This window comes from Apodemus sylvaticus, chromosome 1, assembly GCF_947179515.1.
Source record: "Apodemus sylvaticus chromosome 1, mApoSyl1.1, whole genome shotgun sequence".
NCBI lineage: Eukaryota > Metazoa > Chordata > Mammalia > Rodentia > Muridae > Apodemus > Apodemus sylvaticus.
Genome location: NC_067472.1, coordinates 156,569,679 through 156,595,844, shown reverse-complemented (window position 1 = coordinate 156,595,844; position 26,166 = coordinate 156,569,679). Strand labels below are relative to the sequence as shown.

General features: G+C 42.3%; 1 protein-coding gene across 2 annotated transcripts in view; it reads left to right on the top strand.

Annotated features, from left to right (window-relative positions):
* Positions 1-26,166, top strand: part of Oca2 (OCA2 melanosomal transmembrane protein) — a 301,441-nt gene that overhangs the window by 8,669 nt on the left and 266,606 nt on the right. Inside the window, exons 2-6 of one of the 2 annotated variants that reach the window (XM_052161541.1) lie at positions 10,216-10,284; positions 13,429-13,617; positions 16,137-16,194; positions 17,319-17,391; positions 25,348-25,508. In XM_052161541.1, the coding sequence (XP_052017501.1) occupies positions 10,216-10,284; positions 13,429-13,617; positions 16,137-16,194; positions 17,319-17,391; positions 25,348-25,508 (550 nt within the window). Of the gene's footprint in view, positions 1-10,188; positions 10,285-13,428; positions 13,618-16,136; positions 16,195-17,318; positions 17,392-25,347; positions 25,509-26,166 lie in introns of both variants that reach the window. The other variant, XM_052161535.1, reaches the window with a different exon arrangement.

The window sequence follows — 26,166 nt, the reverse complement described above, 5'->3', positions numbered from 1 at the left end:
TGTACAATTTACGGGCATTGATAAGACTTACGATGTGTAATCTTTACATTTTTTAATACTAAAATGTTCTCAACTCTCTACACAGAAATTTTATGTTCAGTAAAATGGTAGCTCGCCATGCTCTTTCTCCTGCATTGGTACCACACATCTACCCTCAGTCTCTATTTGCTTAAGGTGGGGCAGGACAGAACTTATTCTTTCACTTCTTGTTTGTCTACTCAGTAGGTACTCAAGCTTCATTACAGCAATGCACCAGTTTTCTTTTTCTTCTTTTTAATTTTAAAGGTTTAAAAAAATTAACTTTATTATAAAAATACTTGGAAATAAACACTAAATTAATCAGCTCCATTTTTGTTTTGATTGCTTTTCTAGATAGGGTTTTCTGTATAAAATCATTAAGTTTACCATTTGACAGCCCTGACTGTCCTAGAACTCACTCTGTAGAATTGTAGGCTGGCCTCAAACTCCAAGATCCACCTATCTCTGCCTCCAGAGTGCTGGGATTAAAAGCATGCACTTTTTTTTTTTAAATAGGGAAATGATATTTCATTGTCTATATATGCCACAGTTTGCTTGCTTGCTTATTTATTTATTTTATTTATGTGCACGGCTGTGTATGTAGATGCATGTGTGTGTGTGCATGTGGAAGCCAGAGGTGTACATTAGATATTTTCCTCAACTGTGTCTCCACCTTATTTCCTTTTGAGAAACGTTCTTGCTGAAGCTGGAGCTCACTTGTTTGGCTAGCCTAACTGGCCAGCAAGCTCCTTGGATGCTCTCTTCTCTGCATATTTAGTGTTGGGATTACAGGTGCCTGCCACCACCTCTGATTGTTTTCAAGGGTCCTGGGTCATCCAAACTCAGGCAGGTCCTTATTCTGGAAGTAACCACTTTACAAACCAAGCTCTCTTCCTAGCTTTCAAATGGTATGTTTAAGACTACATATACCAATAATAGTATATGTGAAAAGTTATATAATTGGATAAAAATTATCAAGTTTGAACTATATGCTACCATCAAAGGACCACTGTATGCATAAAAGCAGCTTGGCTGAAAGCAGCAGCGGTGCTAAAATGGATAAAAAGAAAAGAAGAGAGGATGGCTAAGCGCATGTCAGAAATTACATTAGAAGAATTATTTTCTGAATCAAGAGCTTTCATAAAGGGTAGACTATAGAGAAAGAATGTTATCTGGGATGAAGAGGCCACATCGATCGTACTCATGAGATAGTCAATTTATTAAAATGGTGTTGTTCATGCTTGTGAATTTAAGCACAGAGCTTCTTTCAAAATGTACAAAAAGAAGCTGACCCAATGTGGGAGGGAGTCACAGAGATCTTAATTCTTTTGTTTGGCAAATATATCAAAACTCAGACAGAAAACTTTTGAAACTTTGACTGGATCCAAGGCTCAAATCAGTATGTGTGACTGCAAACTCTGATTCGTCCTCATCTTTAGCACCAGTGGAGGCTAGTGTTGGGCTTTTATTGTCCCACCAAGTCAAAGACCTGCTCTATCATGATGGGCTATCATGTTCTCAAAAAAAGCCTAGAAAATACGATATATATATATATATATGTATATATATATATATATATATATATATATACCAGTTCCTGTGTTCCCTAAGGATACATAGGTCCCTAACATAAAATGGTGTGGTATCTTCATAGAATCTGATAGAATCTGTCATTCCCCTGCAGACATTAAGTCATCTAAAATGACTTCTTATACCTAATACAATATGAAAACTATATAGTTCTTATACCACACTGGATAGGGAACAAGGAACTCTGTACATGTTTAGTATTGATACAAACACTGTAGGTAGTTGTCTAATATACTGATGCAGAAGCAGTGATATGGAGAGATTACTGTATACCAAAGTATATCTCTGGCAGGAAACTTGGATTTCTACCTGGACACTTGAGAGATAGACTGAACCCGGTGTCAGCTTTAGGAATATTTTTGTATCTGTTTTTCATTCTTTTACAAAGATGTCCTGGAATGCTTTATTGATTTTTAACTTAGTGATGATTAAGATAATGTTCTAAAAATATGTTCTTCTTTCTAAGTGAGACATCACCGCTGAGCAGATGCTTCCCATATTGATGATATAAAATGTATTTCAGAGACCTGTCTGCTCTGGCAAGAGAAGCAACCTCCAGTTAAACTGTGATCTAAGGTGCTTTTAAGGTGATCTGTAGCCATGTTTTCAATGGAGATGATTCTCACCTAGCACTCTAGAGTTCCATGATGCCTCTGATGGAGCTCTGTTTACCAAAGCTGGTATATATGTCATAGGCAGAGTATCTAATTAATCTTCCTTGAAAGTGTATAGCCCTTCAGAATATTTGGGGGGCAGGTATTATACTGTCTGGTTTTGTGTGTCAACTTGACACAGGCTGGAGTTATCACAGAGAAAGGAGCTTCAGTTGGGAAGTGCCTCTATAAGATCCAGCTGCGGGGCATTTTCTCAATTAGTGATCAAGGAAGGAGGGCCCCTTGTGGATGGTATCATCCTTGGGCTCATAATCTTGAGTTCTATAACAGAGCAGGCTGAGCAAGCCAGGGAAAACAAGCCAGTAAGTAACATCCCCCCAAGGCTTCTGCATCAGCTCCTGCTTCCTGAACTACTTGAGTTCCAGATCTGACTTCCTTTGGTGATAAACAGCAGTGTGGAAGTGTAAGCAGAATAAACCCTTTCCTCCCCAACTTGCTTCTTGGTCATGATGTTTGTGCAGGAATAGAAATCCTGACTAAGACAGGTATGAATTTATTTTATGTACAATTAAATATACTTATCTCTTAATTAATTACCCTAGTCCCAAGCCCATACATTATTATAATATTAATGACCACATTTCTGGGCTTTCAGCATAACTGAACTGAATGATTTTTTTCCTCTGGGAATGATAACAATTGTTTGAATAATGTGTTCATTGCTTACTGGGTTGAAATGTGAAAACTCATTTGTTACAGTGCAGCAATCCTTCCAACATCACTATTTGCATTTCACTTGTTAACTCTGAAAAGGAAGGATAATGTCTTGTATGTCTGGGAAATTGCTTAAGCCTGAGGTTGAAAGTTCTGACTACCTATGTGTGAGAGATTAGGCATGGTGTGTGTGTGTGTGTGTGTCTGTGTGTGTGTATGTGTGTGTTGTGTATGTGTGTGTGGTGTATGTGGTGTGTGTGTATATGTGTGTTGTGTGTATATGTGTGTTGTGTGTGAGTATGTATGTGTGTGTATGTATGTGTTTAGCATTTATTAAGTAGTCACTTTGACAGTAAGCTGTCAGGAATAGTAATGCATGTTTAGTTTTATTATGAATATGTGTAGTTCTTGTCCAACTGAGCAAGTCATTCATTGCTTCCCCCATCCTAAATTTTCTTTAACCTTCTCATTCATAAACTTAAAAAAGTTACTACAAGGGAGATGGTTCATTTGGTAAAGCACCAAAATTATAATAATACTAGTTGTTACATTTATTTTTATATGTTACCATTCATGTTACTAGAAATTTATGCTAATGTCTTTTCTGCAAACACTTTTGCCTTAGAAGGTACAGAAATTTTGCCACACATTAGAGTCAAATTACTAACATGCCTGTACTAGCTGATTTTGTGTGTCAACTTGACACAGGCTGGAGTTATCACAGAGAAAGGAGCTTCAGTTGGGGAAGTGCCTCCATGGGATCCAGCTGTGGGGCATTTTCTCAATTAGTGTTCAAGAGGGAAGGGCCCCTTGTGGGTGGTGCCATCTCTGGGCTGGTATTCTTGGGTTCTATAAGAGAGCAGGCTGAGCAAGCCAGGGGAAGCAAGCCAGTAAGAAACATCCCTCCAAGGCCTCTGCATCAGCTCCTGCTTCCTGACCTGCTTGAGTTCCAGTCCTGACTTCCTTTGGTGATGAACTCCAACATGTAAGTGTAAGCTCAATAAACCCTTTCCTCCCCAACTTGCTTCTTGGTCATGATGTTTGTGCAGGAATAGAAACCCTGACTAAGACAATGCCTTATGACCATGTGACCAAACTGTTATACTGTATACTTAGCTTGATTTAAGTTTCACTTGGCTTGAAGAAGGCAATGTAACCAATCTTACTATGCCTTAGCTTTCCCATGTAATATGTTTCACAACCTAACCTAAGTGCATAGCTTCAATCTTAACTATGTGCTCATCCAATCTTAAACTATGTGCTCACTCCTGAACAGAAGAATGTATTTGTGTGTTATAACATTTGCTGAAAGCATCCAGTGGGTTGAAAGCAGCCTCCTTAAACAACAAATATTCCAAGAATTTTGAGAGCGACATGTGGATATAGCTTTGTAATATCTATTCGAAGTTTTGAGTGCTATTCTGGGCCAGTTGGGGTCAGGAATGTAAGTCCTTCCCTTGTTAACTCTGTTAAAGATTTCTATAGAAAAAATATCACTTATTTCTTCCCTCTGCCATGTTTTCTGTGCTGTTCAATAAGTACAGAGCAAAGCCCTTTAGTAGGGACAGGCAGCATGGACAGGCCACAAAGACAAACTTCAGACAGAGAGAGAAGTGGAGAATGCAAATTTAAGTTCACTCTTGATCTAAACTACTCCAAGAACTCTGTTTTCATCCCTTAATGCAATATTGATGCAGTTTGATACCCTGAGAGAAGACTCCTTAATGTGTCATTGAAGTACTCTTCACATCTTTTATTTTCCTATTAATTTGTTTATTTGCTTTACATCCTGATCACAGCCTTCTCTCCTGCTAATCCCAACCTCACAAGTCTCTCCCCCTCTCCTTCTCCTTTAAGAAGGGGGAGCTGTCCAGGGGCTACCAACCCACCCTGGCATATCAAGTCACTGCAGGACTAGGTACATCCTCTCCCACTGAGGGGGAGACAAGGCAGCCCAGTTAAGGGAACAGGATCCATAGACAGGCAACAGAGTCAGGGACAGGGACAGCTTCTTGCTCTAGTTGTTGGTGGATTCACATGAAGATCAAGCTGCATATCTGCTATATATAGGTGGGGAGGCTTGGGTTTAGCACATGTATGCTCTTTGGATGCTGGTTCAGTCTCTGGGAACCCCCAAGGGTCCAGGTTAGTTGACACTATTTGATTTCTTGAGTCCCTGTTTTCTTCAGGTCTCTCAAGCCTTCCCCTTCCCCAAGTCTTCTACAAGACTCCCCTAACTCTATCAAATGTTTGGCTGTGTGACTCTGCATTTGTTTTGGTCAGCTGCTGGGTGAAGTCTCTCAGAGGACAGTTTTGCTAGGCTTCTGTCTGTAAGCGTAACAGAGTATCATTAATAGTGATGGATTGGTTCTTGCTCATGGCATGGGTCTTAAGTTGGGGCAGTCATTGGTTGGCCATTCTCTCAGTCTTTGCTCCATCTTTGTCCCTGAACTTCTTGTGTTCAGGACAAAGTTTGGGTTAAAGGTTTTGTGGGTAGGCTGATGTCCTTATCCTTTCCCTGAGAGTCTGCCTGGCTGCAGGACATGGCCACTTCAGGCTCCACATCCCTCACGCTAGGGCTCTCAACTTACTTTTCAAATCTTTGACTTAGTGTCTGTGCCATTTCAATGTAGAAAAGCTCCTTTTCTTTATTTATTTTCAGCGAGGTGTTTTGGCCACAAACTTCCTTTGCTTTAAAAACAACGGTCCTGGGCATGGTAACAGACACCTTTAATTTCAGCACTAGAGGCAGAGGCAGAGGCAGAGGCAGAGGCAGAGGCAGAGGCAGAGGCAGAGGCAGAGGCAGAGGCAGAGGCAGAGGCAGAGGCAGAGGCAGAGGCAAGTGGTTCTCTTGTGAGTTTAAGGACAGCCTGGTCTACATAGCAAGTTTCAGACCATCCAGACCAAGTGGTGAGACTCTCTCAAACACAACAAAGAAATTAGTAATGTCTTAATTTCTTTCTCAGTTTTTAAGGTTAGATTTAGTGGACATAGAGTTTTAGATGACAGTGGTTTTACTCAGCACTTTACATACATATCATTTCCATGCTTGCTGGTTTACCCAGTGACAGAAGGTGCTAACCAGAATTGCTGGGGCAGAAAAGACATCCAGTTTCAACTGGCACTAGACCTTGCATGTTATGATACTGACCCTTCTTGAAAATGTTGTCCAATGTTGCAATAGTGGCATGTGTATTATAGAAGTCATCAACTGCTTTCCAGATAGATCTGAGGCCTTCTTTGCAGGAGAGATTGCATACCTTGTACTAAACCTCCTCAAAAGTTCCTGACTGGGAGAGCAGGGGCTCTGGATGGGAGGAGTACCTATTGTCATGGTAATGGATCCTGTTGTAAACTGCCTGCTAAATACCTATATCCACACCCTTAGATCTGTGCCGCTCTAAACTTTGGTCAGAGCTTCTTTTTACAGTGGGAAGTGGTTTATGCAGAGAATCATTACTGGTCAAAGTATAAAGTATAAATAGCTGCACATGTTTAACTGTGGATGAACTATTTATATGAATTTCCTCCCTCTCATCCATGGCTCAGAGAATGTCTGTAGAAGTCTGAGTAATATGAATGAGAGCAGGTTGGTTGGGGAGGAGAGCGGTGAAGAGCTGATTTATGGTCGTGTCATGGCTGTTGTACAGATCAGCTCAGTGGCTGTGGTCCCCTGCGTTAGAGCTGTATAAACTCAAGACAGTCAAAATCCCAGCATGGATGGTGGCGGGGCCCCTGAGGACCCACTCCTGGCTGATTGGGGCTTGATGGTTGCTAAGAACACAATTTCAAAAATTAAATAAATTATTATTTAGAAAAGACTTAGTCAAGGTAATAATATTACAAACGTATACATTCTAAGCTACCTTTTTTTTTTAAAAAAAATAAAAGACTAAAAAGAAGTTTTAAAAATGTTAACAGAAGGATCTTTGAATCCTAAAATTATGCATAATTGTTTAATTTATCATCTTTTGTGTCTCCAAGTTACTCAAAGTTAGCATAGGCACGTGCACTTATATCTCATTATTTCTGAGATAAACAAAAATGTGTTCTTGTATGTAAATGTGTGCATGTGTGTGTCTATGTGTATATGTCTGTGTATATGTGTACTTGTGTGTGAGTGCTTGTACATATACATATGTGTGTTTCTCCTCACATGCCTGAAAAAATAGAACCACAAGAGTAGCTAAATTATTATGAACATGGTCCTCGCCACAGCCAGCTTTCCCAGAAGTATGTAAACTTCTCAGCTACACTATGTAAACACTCAGGCTACAACCGAGAACAGCTTGATACTAAGCGCCACACTGTGCCAGAAGACCTTCTGAGTCAGTTATAGGAGACAGGGGAGCCAACTCACTTTACGGTTCAAGCCAGTTTGAAAGCATGCTAATTATTAAATGTCCCAGGCAGGATTCTTTTCATACGTTCTCTTATTGTAAAACATTTATTTACTTTTATGTGTATTGGTGCTTTGTTGGCATATTTGTCTGTGAATTACCTGCACCCCTTTACTGTCCAAGGTCAGAAGAGGGCACTGGATTTCCTAAGACTGGAGTTTCAGGGGGTTATGAGCTGCCATGTAGATGTTGGGAAGATAACCTGGGTTCTCTGGAAGAGCAGTCATCTGAGCCATCTTTCCATCCCCATACCTTCCCTTTTTGGTGCCTAAGCCAAGATGTCTACCCAATATTTCTATCCTGACAACAAGGTTCCCTTGTTTTTTTCTGTTTTTTTTTTTTGTTTTTTTGTTTTTTTGTTTTTTTGTTTTTTGTTTTTGCTTTTTTGTTTGTTTGGGTTTTTTTTTTGTTTTTTTTGATTTTTAAAAATTTTTTTTCAATTTTTTAAAAATTTATTTTCTATATTCTTTGTTTACATTCTAGAAGCCTTCCCCTTTCCCAGTCCCCGCCCCCATATGTTCCATAAGTCCTCTTCTCTCCATCCATTCTCCTGTCTTTCCCCCTCCCTTTTCTCTGTCCTGATCCTCCCCTACTATGCTGGATCAAGCCTTTCCAGGATTAGGGCCCTCTTCTTCCTTCTTTATGGGAATCATTTGATATGCTAATTGTGTATCTTCAGTATTCAGAGCTTCAGGACTAATTAATATTCACTTATCAATGACTGCATTCCATGTGTATTCTTTTGTGATTGGGTTACCTCGCTTAGGATGATATTTTCCAGTTCCATCCATTTGCCTAAAAAATTCATGAATTCATTGTTTTTAATTGCTGAATAGTACTCCATTGTGTATATATACCACATTTTCTGTATCTATTCCTCCATTGAGGGATATCTAGGTTCTTTCCAGCTTCTGGCTATTATAAATAAGGCTGCTATGAACATAGTGGAGCATGTGTCCTTATTGCATGCTGGGGAATCCTCTGGGTATATGCCCAGGAATGGTATAACAGGGGCCTCTGGAAGTGTCATGCCCAGTTTTCTTAGGAACCGCCAGACTGATTTCCATAGTGGTTGTACTATCTTACAATCCCACCAGCAGTGAAGGAGTGTTCCTCTTTCTCCACATCCTCGCCAACACCTGCTATCTCCTGAGTTTTTAATCTTAGCCTTTCTGACTGGTGTGAGGTGAAATCTCAGGGTTGTTTTGATCTGCATTTCCCTAATGGCTAATGATGTTGAACATTTCTTAAGGTGCTTCTCTTCACCAACCCTACATCTGATAGAGGCCTAATATCCAATATATACAAAGAACTCAAGAAGTTAGACCCCAGGGAACCAAATAACCCTATTAAAAAATGGGGTACAGACCTAAACAAAGAATTTTCGCCTGAGGTTCCCTTGTTTTTAACAGTTCCCTTGAACATGGTTTTTGGGCACCTCTGTTGTCTCTAGGAAATGGTGCAGAGCGTGCTCAGAAGTCACACACTTCCTCTAGGCAGACTCCTTTTCTGATTCTTGAATCATGGTAGTTGTTGTTAAACAGAGATGAGAGCCCGATTTTCACTTATCCACAAGACGAGAAAGCCTCATTCTCCATGTCTCAGGTAAACACTTACACAAGAGAAAGCAAACGGAAATTCTTTTTCTTAAAACCCTTCCTTGTTGTCATTTGCTCATTTATAATCTGGAAGAATTGCTGTTAGTCCTCTGGGTACATGGTTCATGACGGCCATAGCACCTCTGTATGATATGGGCTCTGCGAGAGAGGTAATTCCCTGGTGTATAAAGTAATTAAATAGGGGAACGGCTTTTTTAATCTCTGATGAAAATTCCTTTTAACTTATGTTACATACTGTTACACTTTGCAGTGTCTGGCGTGAGTGATGCCTTTATGGTGGCCTGTCTTCCAGTGGACAGGCTAACATAGCAAAATGGCATCCTATCCAGGACAAACTTTTGTTTCAGTAGTGACTAATATGCTATGTTCCCTGACAGCAGTTCTGATTGCCATCTCATTCTGACCTGTTTGCCCTGACTTCTGATACTTGTTCTTCTGATGGGAGCCATGAGAACATGTCCCAAGACATATCCTGATCTCAGGAGACAGAATTTTCTACATATAAAACAACCCATCAGACCTTAATGGTTTTATTGATGCAATGAACTACATGGAAATATTAAAGTGGCCACTGGGTTATCTGCTAAAGTGAGCCTCAAAGTTTCAGCCCATAACAGATGGCCACTATACTGGCTGGTTTTGTGTGTCAGCTTGACACAGGCTGGAGTTATCACAGAGAAAGGAGCTTCAGTTGACAAAATGCCTCTCTGAGATCCAGCTGTAAGGCATTTTTCTCAATTAGTGATCAAGAGGGGGAGGGCCCATCATGGGTGGTGTCATCCTGGGCTGGTAGTCTTGGGTTCTATAAGAGAGCAAGCTGAGCAAGTCAAGGGAAGTAAGAAACATCCCTCCATAGCCTGATTCCTCCATAGCTCCTGCTTCCTGACCTGCTTGAGTTCTAGTCCTGACTTCCTTTAGAGCTGAACGGTGGAAATGTAAGCTGAATCAACCCTTTCCTCCCCTTGCTTCTTGGCCATGATGTTTGTTCAGGAATAGAAACCCTGACTAAGACAGCCTCTCATCTATGAAACTACTTTGTATTTTTGATCTGCTTCAAGCTGGAAAGGAGAGTTCTCTATTGCTGTTTCTTCTAAGTTCTGGTTTTTACTAAGTTTCTGGCTGTTACAGAGAGAACTCTGGCAAATTTAGATCTCAATTATATCTGAACCAAGCATTCCTTTCCTGCAAGCATCAGCCCACTTTGGTGATTCTGGCCTTCCCTGTCTTTCCCAGGACTCATTCGCCTCTGTCTCAGTTCAGCTCCAGCTTAAAAGACCTTTCTTTTAAGGAAGACACTCCTCTGCTCTGGAATTCACCACAAAAGAAAAGGTGAGTTTTTTCTTTTTAATTAAATTAATAACTTCCTGGAAAATATCTGTGGCACTGAATAATTGCTTGTTTCACAAATGATGGCAAATTCTTCCTGAGATAGGATTTTTATTTGATTTCTACCAGATCCTTGAGAATTTATTACAGTAGATATTCACGATTTGGGATTGTATTCTGTCGCTTGTGAAAATGCTTTGGGCATAAGCCTGGAATGAAGACCTTGTAAATGTGTGCACCCGTGCATGTATACAATTCTGGCAGGCAGTTTCATTGATCCAGAGGCTTAACCCTTATCAACCAGAATATAACTTAATTCTCTTATTCCTCTCTGAGAAATAGCTAAAAGCAAACATCCGCACATTTATTTCTTTAGTTATTTCTCTTGAATTACTTGGTCAACTATTAAGACCGGACACATTTCCAATGTGCAATTCACCACAAAGCAGCAATGTACAGTCATTTGGCTGGCTTGGGTGTTAGCTTGGCTCATGTTGGAGGACAGAGCAAACTAGAAACCAAAACTCAAGGCAACTTTGCATATATTATATTCTCATTTTTTTTGTGCATGAAGTGAACTAAGATATTGGTTGTGGGCTTACCTGACAATCAACATGGTGAGCTCCAACTGGTGCGATTATGACACAAAATGTCATAGGCTAACAGTAGCTTTATGATTAAATTTAAGGCCTTCTCCACAGGAGGGAACTTATACTAGGCACCATAAGCCTGGCCAAGATTCTGTGACTGGGGTAGTCATGCATACCTCACTCCTGTTATTTTGATAAAAATGAGCACAGCATCCAACTGTTTCCTAAATACTGATGCAGTTTTCACCCACACCAAAAGATTATTTTTTAAAACTTATTGTTGAAATTAATTCTTTGGAGATTTCACACAATGTATTCTGATCATATTCACCCTCTCTCCCTTACCTTGTTAATTTTGTGCTTTCATTTCAAAAAACCAATAACCTGTTGAGTCCAGTTTGTGTTGCTCATAGACTCTTGGATGGGTGGTCATCCACATAACACAGAGAAACCAAGCTGATAATGAAGTTTTACCTCTATTGGCTAGTTTTCATAGTGCTGGAGGGTGCTATACACCCTGCTAGAAGAGAAAAGAAACCATCAGTCTCACCTAGTCCTGATAACTACTAGAATGACTGTTCTGTCAAGGAAAGCTAAAGTGTGGAGAATAAGTCTCTATGGAGTGATTCACCACAAATGGGGCATCTCTATGCCCCCATCCTCCTGACATTCAGGGAACAATATAGAATAGGGGGTATAAAGAATCAGAGAAGCTGGGTGGTGGCGGCGCACGCCTTTAATCCCAGCACTTGGGAAGCAGAGGCAGGTGGATTTCTGAGTTTGAGGCTAGCCTGGTCTACAGAGTGAGTTCCAGGACAGCCAGGGCTATACAGAGAAATCCTGTCTTGAAAAAACAAAAAACAAACAAACAAAAAAAAGGAATCAGAGCATTTTAAAATATTGTCTTCTTGACATTACAGGACCACTAAATGAACTCATAACAGTTTGATCTGTCTGTTGAAGGTCTACATAAGATCAAGCCACTCTGTAGGGAGGGTCATGAACTTAAACATTTAGCTGAGAATTGTTGGCAGTTGGTGGCTGCTGGAGGAGAAAGAGTCAGTTTTCTTAAGGGTGTGGCCTCCTGTAGATTGTCATGCTCTGGTAGATGACTCCTCTACACACACACACATACACACACACACACACACACACACAGACACACACACACACACACAGACACAGACACAGCACTAATTAAAATCAGTGGGCCATAAAAGGAAAAAAATATGATATGCAGTCAGCAGAGGGGCTGTGGAGAGTTCTAGGAAAATTTGGAAGGGGAAATAAGGAACACGTACTGTCAGAAAGCATAGTATAAATGTATGAAAGCTCAAAAAATATATGAATAAAAATAAAAAATAAAAATTAAAAGAGCTAGTGATGGTGGGGAAATCTTTTGTCTACTTTTTGCCACCTTCCCTTTGTTACAATTTCAACTTGAATAGTAGTTTATCAGGAAAATCTCTACTGCTTTTATAGTCACTCACCACATGTGATGTGTCAGCTCTCTAGTTGTGCTGGCACAACTCTAGGCTCTGTAGCAGATGGGTAGAATCCATTTCTAGTCCTCAGAAAGCTCCAGTGTGTCACACTGCTCTACACAGTGCAGACAGCAACATGCTTTTCACAGAAAGCAGTTCTTTACCTCCAGTGTTGCTGCAGTTGTGGGTTTCTCCAACAAATAAAAGAAAGGTAATAGTATTTTTCAAACATGGGCATTTTCCAGACATAAATTAATTGAAAAGATAATTATTTCAAAAAACCACTTATCTTGGCCACTACATTGTGGTTAGACTAAACGAATTTCTATCTCTAGGTTTTTTCTTAAGAATAAGATAAAAAAAATTTATGTGAATAGTCTTCAAACTGTGATAAGTGTTGAGAATCACATTGCCTGACTCCATGAACATGTGACGCCAGATCTCAGCTATGGTTAATATTAAGATCATCATCACATTGAATAGGTCTAGTTAGAGAGTGAGTGCTCATGAATACTGAAGAGAAGGACATAAAGGAAGAAGTGTGGACTGGTCTGAGCCAGAAGCAGCTGGGCTAGCATGTCAGATAACTGAATGGCCCTACAAAATTTGAGTCGCATGTCTTCAAGAAAGACACGTCGCCAGAAGTATGAGACAGTGCCATGATGTCTATGGTCCTGTCTCATGGCTGTGACCAAATCCTTGACAAAACAGCTTAAGGAAGCAAGGGGCCATTTTGGCTCAGAGTACAGTTTATCATGGTGGTAAAGTTACTGCAACAGGAGTGTCCGGAGGCTGGTCACATTGCACCTGCAGTCAAAAAGCAGAGAGAGATGAAAGCCGCTGCTCAGCCGGCTTTCTTTTTATTTTGTTTGGGATCTCAGTCCGTTGGAAGGTGCTACCCATATTTGGGTGGCCCTTCCCAGTTTAATTAACCAGATCGAGAACTTGCCTTGTAGACATGCTCAGGGATTTGTCTTCTAGGTAATACTCACAATCAGTATTAAGTACCACTAGCATTGTTTTTGAAGGCGAACTGTTTCAGGGAATATAAACAGTTTTTTTTTTCTTTCCAGGTCACAGTTCATGCCTGTTCGTCACCCAGAATTTATAGCTCCTGAAGATTCTTGGGGAAATGGCCTTACTGCTTGGGAGCAAAAGTGCATGCTGGGTAAAGAGGTTGCAGATTTGTCTGCCTTGGCCTCGTCAGAGAAACGGGATCTCGCAGGCAGTGTCCACCTTAGAGCCCAGGTCTCCAGGCTTGGGTAGGTGGATGTGGAGAGACAGCTCTATCAGTAGATGAGTGGCCGCATGTGGCTTTCTGTTTACCTTGGGACTTGCCCACACTTTGCCCTTTCAAGAGCCTCAGGTTTAAAGGAGGGTGGATACCCCTGTTTAGCCAGGATATATAATTTTTTTCCAGTTTTACTCGTTCTTTCCTTAGGCTATGGGAGACATGTAGGTCAGCCCTGCAAAATCAGCAGAGGACTGGCCAAGTCACAAGGGAGCCCGATGAAAACCCCAAGTGAGCTACATTTCCTCTTCATCCCATCCTGCTTATGAGGCTGGCCAGCATCTTCTTGACAAATAGAATAATTGGGTTTAGAGATCCCTGTGGTGTTTTCAAATTTACTGTCTTGTAGTATTCAGTGTCCTCCTGTGTGGTAAAGCGAGAGCCTTAGGTTTCTGGGCATGGATGGAGGGATGTGTGTGGGAGGGCTAAGAGGAATTTCCTGCTTCTGGATCTGCCTGCAGAGTGTCCTTATTTTACATAGTTTATCTGCTTCACTTCCTTCTTCACATATACTTATTCAGAGAAAGTTATCCTTAGGTCAAAGTATTTGAAAGCCCATCTCCAAAGAAAGACCGAGGTTCGGGAGCTAAAGTCGGTAGTCCCCACTTCAGTCTGGAAGCGTCTGGGTGACTATGACAGGGCTGTGTATGGCTGTGTAGTTACCTCCTGGGACATGGCATCCCTCCAGTTCATTGCCTTCTGTGGGCTTACTCAAAGATAATGTCCATGACCAAGATTCGATGAAACTGTCCAGTGTGGTGATGTTGTGTCACTGTGCTTGCTGGTTGGTCTTTTCTGAAGATGGTGGACTCAACTTTAGGCCTCAAGTCTATTTATGTACACTTATAGAGGACCAAAGCCAAGTCAATACCAAGCCACCCTATTGGTCTTTGAAATCTTGTGGCTGTTATGCAGAGGAATAGTGGCTGGGATCCTTTCATCTTGCCCATGAACTTTCTTTTTCTAACCTGTTTCCTAACCATTGGCAGCTTTGTCACCCCGATCACTCTGTGCTCTTCTCTTAGGCATAATATAACTTCAGCTTACAGATATGCTCTGAAATTTTACAAATCGTGAAATTATGTTTGGAGATGTGGCTACAGAGTCATTGGAGGAGAGGGCTGAACCCAGTCACTAACTGTATGTATAACTCTGTGTAACAGAGCAGCTGAATGCGATAGGCTCACTCTTGGGATCAATACAATCAGGCGATAAGGAAGGGAAGAGTGCCTTATTACTTGGCAATAAACAGGAAAGACACTGGGCGATTCTCCAAGCAGCTTCTCACGCAAACCCAACAAAGGGCTTTGTTAAGGGAACAGTAGCACTTTCATCAAGTAAGGCTCATCTTACAAATGTCTCTGGGCTGGAGATTCTTCAGCATGGCGGGTACTTTGTTACCAGAGTCCATCAGAGGTGACCACTTAGACATAGTTTATAGCTAATTGAGAGTCTTTATTCTAGCCAGTCGGGACCAAGCAAGTGCAGAGGAACCCACAGATAGCCCTGAATGTCTAGAACACGAGGTTTTTGAGGGCAGAAACTAAGTCCTGGTATCTTGCTTAGCAGCCTCAGCATAGAGGAAGGGACTTAGACTAAGCATACAGTTTGAAAGAAGCTAAGATAACCTGTAGCTGCAGAGCGCTGTGCACCGTCAGGCTAAGGCAAGTTAGCTAGGATGTCCTGACCTCAGGTTCCTAGAGTAGCTCTGAGTAACTTCCCATGGGATTCTCCCTCAAGGAGATCAGATTCTAGATAATATGAAATGACCTTAGCAAGAAGTCAAGCTGGAGGAACCTCTGGACTGTCTTGTTCTTTCACAACTTCAGTGTCACACTTCCTTAACATCACCTGCCTGAGCCCTGGTGGACAAGGAACTCCTCTGGGCGGAAACTATAATAAAATGGATTTTAACTTGGTTTTTGCTCCCCTAATTGTGAGAGTATCTGCTTTCTTATAAGTTTCCCTGAAAGGCCTATCTGCAATTGGAAGCAACTTTAGAGGGATGTCTAGTTGTCTGAATGGGCAGCAGCTTTCTATAAGCATATACTACTACTCCAAAAGTACCCATGGGGCTGCTGGCAATAAGTCTAGATAGTACCAGGCATGAAGAGCAAAGGCATTTGCAAGAGATGCTTTATCCTGAATTGTCAGCTCTGCTGTATGTCACGTATGTAAAAAACATGACAGCTAGGATATCTCAACTGTACTTTATACTTTAGAAACATTTAGAGTCCCAACTTAAGTAGGATCTGGCAGGACAGAATTTGGAAGAGTGAAAGGATTATTTGTCAAATCGCTAAGTCTAAGAGAGTGCAAAATAAAAGTTTACCGTTTTCGAACTTCCAGAATGGCTTTCTAACACATGAGAACCTGAACAAGTGAACCAAGTCATCGGAAGCTGCCCCATCACCGGCTCTCTTGCTTCCTGCACCTCCCAAACAGAGGTTGGTGCTCTGTAGGACTCAGGACCTCCCTTTTCTCTTGCAGGTGCTGTGTGCGGTGGATGAAGATCACAGGCTTGTTTGTTTTCGTGGTGCTGTGCTCTGTGAGTACCAACGTCATCCAGAACTGCTCTCGGAGGAAGGTCCTGGGGACCTTCCTGGGTGGACACAGCCCCGTGTGCTTTGGAACGGATGGCAGTGGGTCCTGAGGTCTGGGACCTTGTGTTAGCACTGATTGGCTGAGCTTCCGACTTCTTTGAAGGGAACACTGAGTGTGCGTGGACATGGCAGGCCGAGGGGTGCTGACGGGAGCCTGCCCTGAGCAGCACTGCTTGGGCTTCTGTGTGTAGGCAGGAGGCTGTGTATCTCTCTGTAACATGTAGTCTGCAAAAAAAAAAAAAAAAAAAAAGACGCATCTCATTACTTCTGCCTGAATGAGCACAGTCAGCTCCTAAGATCTGTGTGGGAGGGTCCAAAATCAGGCATGCTCACATCGTTAAATGGAAACAGACAGCCTGGACTCTAGAAACCTCACAGCTTAATTATGCTTTTGTACTAATGCTCCCCTGGATTTCTATTACACAATTGTGTGGTTCTGAAGCCTTCACTGAGAAGAGATTGAAGGATTGCTGTGATGTCAAAGGACGGGGTATTTTTTCCTTGGGCCCAAAAGACAACTTGAGTTCAATCTGTAGCTTCAGGTTTGTTTGTTTTTTTAAATTTGGGAAATGGACATTATTATTATTATTATTAATATTTTAACATTTGTAGACACATCTGAAACAATTTGAGAAATTGCTTGGAGCTTCCATAATATGGCCTCTTCTCATTAATTTCTTAAATTACTTTAATTTTTTTTAAAATAACGTTCTTTGCAATTTCCTCAAACATGTTACAATGGTCATCCTGAGGTCCATTCCTCTGTTCTAAATAGGAAAATGACATGCATGCACTTTGACCGTTTAATTTGTGACTGGGTATTTAGGAGCTGTCAAAACATACTTTGGAAGTGTGAATCCTTGAAATTGGAAAACATCAACAATCAAGGCTCATTGTAGTTCCCATAGATCGATGAATAAAAATATTTTTACATCCTAATGTTGTTAGGGCAAGCTGGTGAAATGTGGATGCATAAATCATACTTCTATTTTTAACAGTAGTCAAAATTATATAAATCCTATGGTCTTCATATTATACATATATAATTAAATATTTTTAATGGTTACAGATTTTATTCAGCCTGTATCCGGATCAAGAAAAGTTCTGGCAGCTGTTGGCCGTGTCACCGCTGGAAAACTACTGTATCCAAAGTATGCATGGGATAGCAATTACATATGGCTAAAATTTGCAAGGCAAATTAAAGAGGCCTGAGCACAGACTGTCAGAGTCAGTAATACTTCTACACGTATTGTTTCTTCAGGATGGACCTGATGTGTAGGAGGTCCAGGCTTCTCAAAGGTCTAGTGTCATATGTTCTGTGCCCATCTCCCCTTTGTTCTAGCATATTAATGCAGATAATTTCTGTCATGTCTTCAAGTAGTGGTTCTTACTTCTGACCATATATTCTCTTCAGCTGCTGTTTTTGTGCCTTCATTTTCTCTTGTCTTGGAGTCTTCTGTTGGAAACCATCATATCCAGTAGTTGGATACTGAGTTTCATGGTGTTTTTAAGGGTAGAGACAGACCACATCTTTACTTCTGCACTACTTGGAGGGTTGATGTAAACCTGTCAGAAGTCAGCTGGTGTAGGGAAGCCTAGCGTGAGCGTGTAGTGTCTGACCTGATATCGCCATGTCAAGAACTCTCAGGCCTCAGATTATGGGAATCACGTACAAATACTGACACTGTGTGCAAAACCAACAACTGTGTTTTCATCCTTGCACATGTCTGCAACCTGAGACTCCTTCCCTGCAGAGACCTCCTACTAAGACTAGCTAACTCTTCCCCCTTGTGCTTCACATAATAACTGTGCTAAGTTTCTGGGTTGTATAGTTGGTGTCTTCTGTTAGAGCGAGCACAGCCCACCTGAACCCAGCTTCTCTGTATATATGTCTGTCCTTTCTTCATTCCCAATTTTCTCCAGTCATTTCCATGATTATGCCATGCCAAGCATAGTATGTGGAGCCTTGGAATAGGGCTCCTATCTATGGGAAGCCTGCATAGTTAGTCAAGTCTACACTCCCGAGAAAAGCTTACAAATGAAAGTAAAGAGAAAGATAAGGGAGGGGGCACAATTCCAAGGGCTGAGTATAAAACAGGACAAGTAGAATCTAGAGACTGGCAGTTAGTTATATATTGATGCCTGGCGGGGAGATCTCAAGAAACTGTGGAAGTAAGATACAATATTGTATCTTGGTCAGATTTTAGATTATGCTCAGGAGATGTACCCGTAGTTTCCAGAGAAATGGACAGTAGGTTTGTCTGCTTGGGAGGAAATGGGATGACTGTGGGATGGTGGGGACATGGCTGAGGGACCCTAGCATATTTCCATTTTCACTTTTGGTTTATGAAGTCTAATGCATGATTCCCTAGCATCAATATGCAACTAACTGCCTGTCTCTAGATTCTATTTGTCCTATGTTTTATACTCAGCCCGTGGAATTGTGCCCCCCTCCTTATCTTCCATAGATCAGCAGCTATTCCCTCACAGGATGGAAGGCTCTTTAGATTTGATTCCTGGGGAGTCCAGCCTCACAGGCCTTGCTGCTATTGCCATGAAGGGCTGACAATCAATACATTATCCTTAGTAAACTTACCAACAAGTTAACATAGTCATCGTAAAGATACAGAGAGCATTGCCCAATAAACAGGAGAAACTTTGTTGCTGAGATTCACCAGGGCCTAAAGAATGGAAGCCAGGCTCATTGCAGGGGCAGGCTCCTTACATCTTCTACTGATTGATTGACTGATTGATTGCCAGTGGCATATACTTTTTGTTACTATGGCTCTGTAGTATAGTTTGAGTTCAGGTTTTTCAATACCTCCGGAATTGCCCTTTCTGTTTAGTGTGATTTTAGTCATTTAGGATCTTTGTGTTTTATATGTAATATGAGTTTTTTTTTTAACTAGTTCTATGAAGAGTGTCATTAGGGTTTTGATGGGGATTGTGTGAATCTTCTTTTAGTAATTCAGTCATTTTTTCACGTTGATTTTGCTAATCCGTGAGCACCTGTGGTTTTTCCATCTCCAAGGATCATCTTTAATTTTTTTCTAACACCTTAAAGTTTTCATGGCAAGGTCTTTTACTGCCTTGGTTAGACTTATTCCTAGGCACTTAAAAACGTTATTCTAAATGAGATTTTTAAAAACAGTTTTTTAAAATTTTCTGAACATTCTCTTATAAAAGGAAAAAACTAATTTACTTAGCAAAATTCCCATATGTATTATGTATATAACTTTAGAAAATTTGGTCATTTTTCTCTTCATCATCTGCACAGCTTATTTTTCAAGTCCTGGTGAAGGTGCCTCTCTCAGGTTTCACCTAGTTCACTACAGGGTTGCCATCTGATTAAACCTTTGCTCACTTCTTTGTAACTTTTTTTATTATGGGAAGGGGTGCCTGAGTTTCAGTTGGCAAGGCACTCCCTTAGGAGAACACTTTGGGGCTGGGGTTTTGGTGGATTTCCCTCCATCTCACTTCCTTGGGTGAAAAAAAATCTAAGACTTTCCCCTGTTCTTTTCTGCTCCCTTTTCTTTGTTTTTCAAAGCACTGACTTCATCTTCACTCATAAGACTTGGATGTTGTACTCCGTACCACTGGGCGACTTTGTGGCAGATGGCTAAAATCCCCTGGGGACCTACATAGTTGCTGGGTTATGTCTTCCGTGAGGCTCACAGAGGGAGGAGGAGAAGCATCAGAAGGCAGTTGATGGTACTTAGTGCTGCTCTGGGACATCCTGTGAGCACCAACAGTAAAACCCTGGTCACTTAGGCGTCCTGCATAATCATAGCAGTTTAGGAGGAAAACAGACATCAACAGGTGTCATGGTTTGGATATGCTTGGCCCAGGGAGTGGCACTATTTGGAGGTGTGACCTTGTTGGAGTAGGTATCACTGTGGGGATGGGCTTAAATACACTCAACCTACTTGCATGGAAGTCAGTATTCTGCTAGCAACCTTCAAATAAAGATGTAGAACTCTCAACTCCTCCTGTACCATGCCTGCCTGGATGTTGCCATGTTCTGGCCTCGATGATAATGGACTGAACCTCTGAACCTGTAAGCCCCAATTAAATATTATTCTTATAAGAGTTGCCTTGGTCATGGTATCCGTTCACAGTAGCAAAACCTTAACTAAGACAACAGGCAAAGCCTTCTTACCCTCTTACCACACTGTGACACAAAGATCTTCATGGGAAGTCATGTGTGCTAGTCCCTACCAAGGAGCCCATAGCATGTCTTGCCCAGTTGCCCATGAACTTTTTGCAACACAGATGACAAGGAGCTCTATTTGTTATTTCCTGGGTTCTTGCACATTTGGATAAAGGAAGAGATAGAAAGAGATGGGAGAGATCAGGGTAGCCAGGCTAGAGGGCAAGGTTCTGGAGGATTTAGCATTGTTTGTGGGAGGCTGATTCTTGCTTCATAGGGGCTCCAGTATCACCACAGATGCCCCAAGGCTCCTGTCTCCAGACACTAGGTTCTGAATGCACAGCGAAGGTGGTTTCTGAAAGCTGCTGGACTGTAGCCTCTTGGGCCTTAACTGAGTAAGCAGGTGGGTACCAACTTGGTTTCATATGCTGCAGAGGATGTGCTTAGATTTTCTACAGAAGGCAGTTTTGCTAGACTTAAGGGGATCTAATAGCAGGTTAATTATTCCTAGCAAGAAATGACTCCAAGCACACAGAGATAAATATAAAAAAAAATCTCTTTAGTGAGTGGTTGACTGTAGCCGCTAGCTCAAGGATCCTTCACCCTGAACACAAATCTTCCATAACTTATATATGGGTTTGAGCTATCACTTGGCACTCTTACCCTTTCATGTGTAAGCTGCTTTTAGGTTCCTGTCCCCAAGTTACGCTTAAATCAATTAAACATTTTTACAGGGACAAAAACTGTAAGTGTTAGTCATTTTTGGACAGATGGGGGATTTACAGAGCCTAGAGATTGTTGGGTGAGCTGTTAACCAGGGTCGTTCCGCTTGCCTGGAGAATTATGTTCTACCGGATGAGGGGCCCAGAGCTCAATAAATAGCTGTTAGCCAGGGTCATCTCTAAACTGACAAAACACATGCTCACGACACTGGTTTGTCACTTTGTATTACTTCATCCCCCTGTAGGTCTAGGATGTTGGTGAGGTATGAGTATGATCTTGGGGTCTTAGCACTTGGGAAGCTGAGGTAGGATGGCTATAACTTCAAGATGAAAATATGCTGCATGCTGAGGCCCTGTCTTAGACCAGCAAAACAAAGAAACAGGCAGACGAGGTGTGTGGGGTGGAATGGGGTTCTGGCCATTGAGGGCAGATCTTAGAGAATGAAGCAGAGCCTGGGTGCTCTCCTCTCTTGACCTCTGCTAGCCTTCCTGGTTGGAGCTGGGGCCAGAGACAGGATGCGCACTGCGACGGACGGGAAAGGCTCTTGAGTAAAGAGCCACTGGCCCTCAGTGGGGAAGAGCAAGCCTATATCTTCCTTGAGAACATCTGCGTCCTGTGAACATCCTTGTAGCAGTCAGGCTGTGTCAGCTCAGTAATTGCAGGGTTTATTTTAGAAACCTGTAATTGCAGGCACCTGAAGTTCTTTGTCCCTGAATTGTTCTCTGTGCTTGTGATGGGAGAGAATGGCGAGGCTCCCAGGCCATTATGTAAAGGAGCAGAGGCCAGTGACCCTTTACCCACAGGTTACTAGATTTGACACCCCCTTCTCCTCCCCTTCCCTTCTTTCTCAACACCCCAGCCTTGCGTTTTCTTTCTCCGTGCTCTCTTCCAGCCCTCTTCACACCTTGAGCTGAAGAGCAAGCAGTGAATATAGAGGAATGAAAACAGTTTCCCCTACTGCCCTTTAGCTCCAAATGGGACCCCGTAAATTAGACTAACAAAACACAGACAGAGCAAATATGCACATATACACACATATACACTCACAAATATATGCATATATGTACATATACATATAGCTATATATATGTATTTGTAAAACAATAATTATTTTAAGGATTGACTCACATAGTTGTGAACCCTGAGAAGTCCACTTGCAAGTAGAAGTGGGATTCAAAAGGCCTGGGTGTTTGGGGTCTGATGGTGTGTGTTCCAGTCTGAGACTGAAGGCCTGAGCTTAGAGAAGGAGATGAAGATCTGTGCCGTGAGCGAGTGAGCTGACCAAATCCTCCCTCTGGAGCATTTTCATCAGTAGGTTGGATGATACCTGCTAGACTGGGGAGAGCACTGAGCTTACTACGATCCACCAGTTCAAATGTTAATTGCTTTCAGAAACACCCTCTCAGGCATACACTATAACTATCATTTGCTTAATAGCAGATACCTGGAGATTGTGTAACCCAGGCAAATTGACGCTCAAAGCAACTATTGCAAAGGAAGAAGAAATCCTTAGGAGCTGTCAGGAGGAGGACAGCTTGCAGGCCAAGGGCTAGACTAAAATTAAGGTCCAGTCTAAAAGAGGGTCAAAGCTTGACCAGCCAGGGGACTTAGACCTGGCAGTACTGAGCCTAATGTTTGATGGCGCCATAGCAAAAACTAAGCCTTTGAAGATTCAACTGTGTAGGTGTCAGTAAAGGCCTCCCTTCGAGACTGTCCTCTGCCCTGCTGCAGAACATTGCCTGCTCTTCCAAAGTATCTTCTCACATCTTCCTCCTTGCTACAAGTCTAGATCTTGGCACCAGGAGAGCCAGCAGCGGGGTGGGGGAGGAAGTCCCTGTCCTCAGAGTCATAATGAGGGATGAGGAGGCCCAGGCCAACGGGACCTCTGAGGATGGTTTTTTAGAACTCTAAGAGGATGCTGAGTTAGGTCTTGAAGGACAGGTAAAGCATCGATTTAGGCAAATGGGCAAGGCAGGAGGAATGTGGCTGAAGGATTGGAAAACAAGCATCGTTTCATGCTCTTGTGTGTCTGAAACTCTGGTCTATATTCAGAGTTGATTCTATAAACAGATGTTTATCTGGCAATCATGTACTGTTTATAGATGATTTGAGAATCCACTGTTGTCCAGAAAAGTTAAAGAAAATAAAAGAAAAGAAGGAAAGAAAAGGAAGGAAGGGAAGTAAGTAACCCCTTTGCCTGAAGAGCTACACTGTTAGGGAGAGACTCTAAGAGAAGTTTCAACCACTGTGAACAGCGTGCATGACAGCGCAGAGTACAGCAGAACACGGGACAGAGTGGTAGGACTTGGGTAGAGACCCAGGCCCTTGGATGTATTTCAGAGGGCCAAGTGTATAGTGAAGTTCTGCAGAAGAGAGGGTTCACGGAAGATGGGTGTTCCTGTGCACAGTGCGACCGTATTAGGGTCATGCTATGGCTGGAAGGCGCCTTGAGTTAGAGAGACTTGCAGGGTAGGGCTCAGCTTCAAAGCTCCTGTTTGCCGGTGTGAACACCTCGGCACAATGGGGAACTTCCGGGTTGGACTTGGCGCCCTGGGCATGCGCTGGGGGAAAGAAAGGTGGCTACATCTGTAGGGCTTATGCGCCTTAGGTTTTTGTATTGTCCATTTGAATGGATAACTGTTGGATGCTTTAATTTACCTAGTCATCTCCCTACTAGTGCTTTTAGACCCTCACAAAGAGCTGGTTTGGGAGGTTCTGGAATTTTTAGGAGCTGTGGCCTTCTGTAGGAAGGGGTTCAGTGGAGTGGGCCTTGAGGATTACAGCCCAGCCTTTCTTTCAGAATAATCTCACTACAGTGGAGCCACCTGGTGTCTTACCTTCCCCACCATGAAGGACTAGATTTTCTCAAACTGATGAATTCCTCGGCTCTCCACTTTGTTCCTGTCAAGTATTTGTTCATAGGTAGAAGAATAAGGACTACACCTGAGGACAAAGGCTTTGTTTTTACACTGAACACTGGGTGAGAAACCTGTTGCAATTCTGAGATTTACCTCAAGGTGGCACTGTTCTACTTTCTGCTGTCTTCATGGCCATTACAATCTTTTTTCTGTTAATTTTTCCCGAGTTCCCTTCAGAAGGACCAAGACATGAAATGTTTCAGTCTGGCAAAGCCAGAGGGTCTCTCTGACTTTTTTCTCTGTAAAGTCTGTTCCAAGTGTAACTTTCACTTTCTATTTGTCCCTTCTATTCCCAAGTATCAAGCAGTGTATAGAATAGCTGTAACACAGATCCACAAGTCTTACCAAACATTTCCTTTACTAAGATTTTTTTGGTACAATTTTTAAAAACAGTATAGTTTGAAGATTAAAAAAAAACCCAAGTAATTTACTAACTGGCTTCCCCCAACACTTAAAAGAAAACCCTGAGGTACTCTGCCCCCGATAAACCAAGTGGATTTTTTTCTGAAGTCTTTGGAGACCTGGGCCAAAATGCTGAGGCTAGCCCTCCTGCGTAATCTACGATTGCACTTTCACACTTAAACAGTCCATGAAACTAGGACCTAGCAGCAGAGGTGGGAAGTTCTGAGAGTCAAGATACAGCTGAGGAGTACGGGCTCCCATGTCTGCGCAACACAGAGCCAGGGATGTAGGAGCCGAGGAGAAGGACACCGTGTGGTGCCCACTGTCATGGGAAGAACTGTGGAGGGGGAGGGGCCTCTTTTCCTGATAGGCCCTGCTTGGCCGAGAGCTTGACCCTCAACACGCATTTCTGTGGACACCGTTATTTTTTGCCAGTTTTAGAATGCTTTTAATTCCCATTGTGATTTAATTCCTATCGTGATTTCCCATCTTTCAGCCAGGGGTTTGACACCCTATAACTTGGATGTAGGTATGGGTTAGTTCATTCATGGGGACACCGGTCCTTCTATGGGCCCGTGAACTTGGATGGGAATTTTATGCTGGCTGTAAATAGTGTATGCAGGAAGACAGACATGGCCGTTGGGTAGATGTCTTCCAGAACTCAAGCAACAGGCACTCAACATGCTGCAGCAACACAGAACCAATTGTCTGTGTAGTAGAGTGGTAAGCGGGTCAAGTATAGGGCTTGAATCAAATGGCTGGGTGTATATTTCTTTGAGAGCTTTCCTGGCAGGGTGTGTGTCTTGGTGTGTGTGTGTGTGTATGTGTGTGTGTGTGAGAGAGAGTGATTGGGGAATGGTAGGTATTCCTTCCTTGTTCTGTGGTTCACCTTGATGCACCTTCAGCTGTGAACCTCAGTGGCCACGCCGACTCCATAATGCTTCAGCTGGACCTGGCAGGGGCCTTAATGGCTGGTGGACCAAGTGGTTCTGAGAAAGAAGAACATGTCCTGGTGGTGGTGACCCAGACAGACGCAGTGGGCAACAGACGGCGGCGACCACAGCAGGTTATTACTTCTACATCATTTGAAAGAAACTGTAAAATCTCATTACATCCTATTATAAATTGAGTTTCCTACTGAATGGATTTGATGGAAGCCAACAGGCAGTAACTCCATTATTAGCGAAGTCATTGATATTTATCTTTTGCTTTGCCATTGAAATTCTTTTTCCATGCCATTACAGTCAAGTTGCACTTGCAAGTTCTTCATGCAATAATGAAAAAAAAAAGATTACTAGCTCATTCAGAGAAGCATTATGGACTTCAGCAGTTTTTGTTGTAATATGCAAGTCTGTTAGAGACTCACCCGACATCACAGAGCACAGGTGGATCCCACAGCTGCGTCGTGTTGGTGGCATTTGCCAAGCACATAGGTTCTGGAGCCCTGTGTCTCTAGGCCCTGGGCAGAGTCCCACCTTCAGTTCCCATTCTGCAAATGCATCTGGGTGCAGGAGAAAGCCAGCAGTAATCAGAGCCTTGGTATCAAAGCCTTGATGCTTGTCCCTGCAGCCTCACCTGTCCCCAAGTGATGTCTGTGTCTCCACTGGATACCCACAGGAACTCTTGCATGGACGGTATATTCTGTGCTCAGGGGCTTTCCCTAATGTAACCAACCATCAGAAGGAAACCCTATTTGAACAAGGCTGTGCCCCTTATGTTTTCCT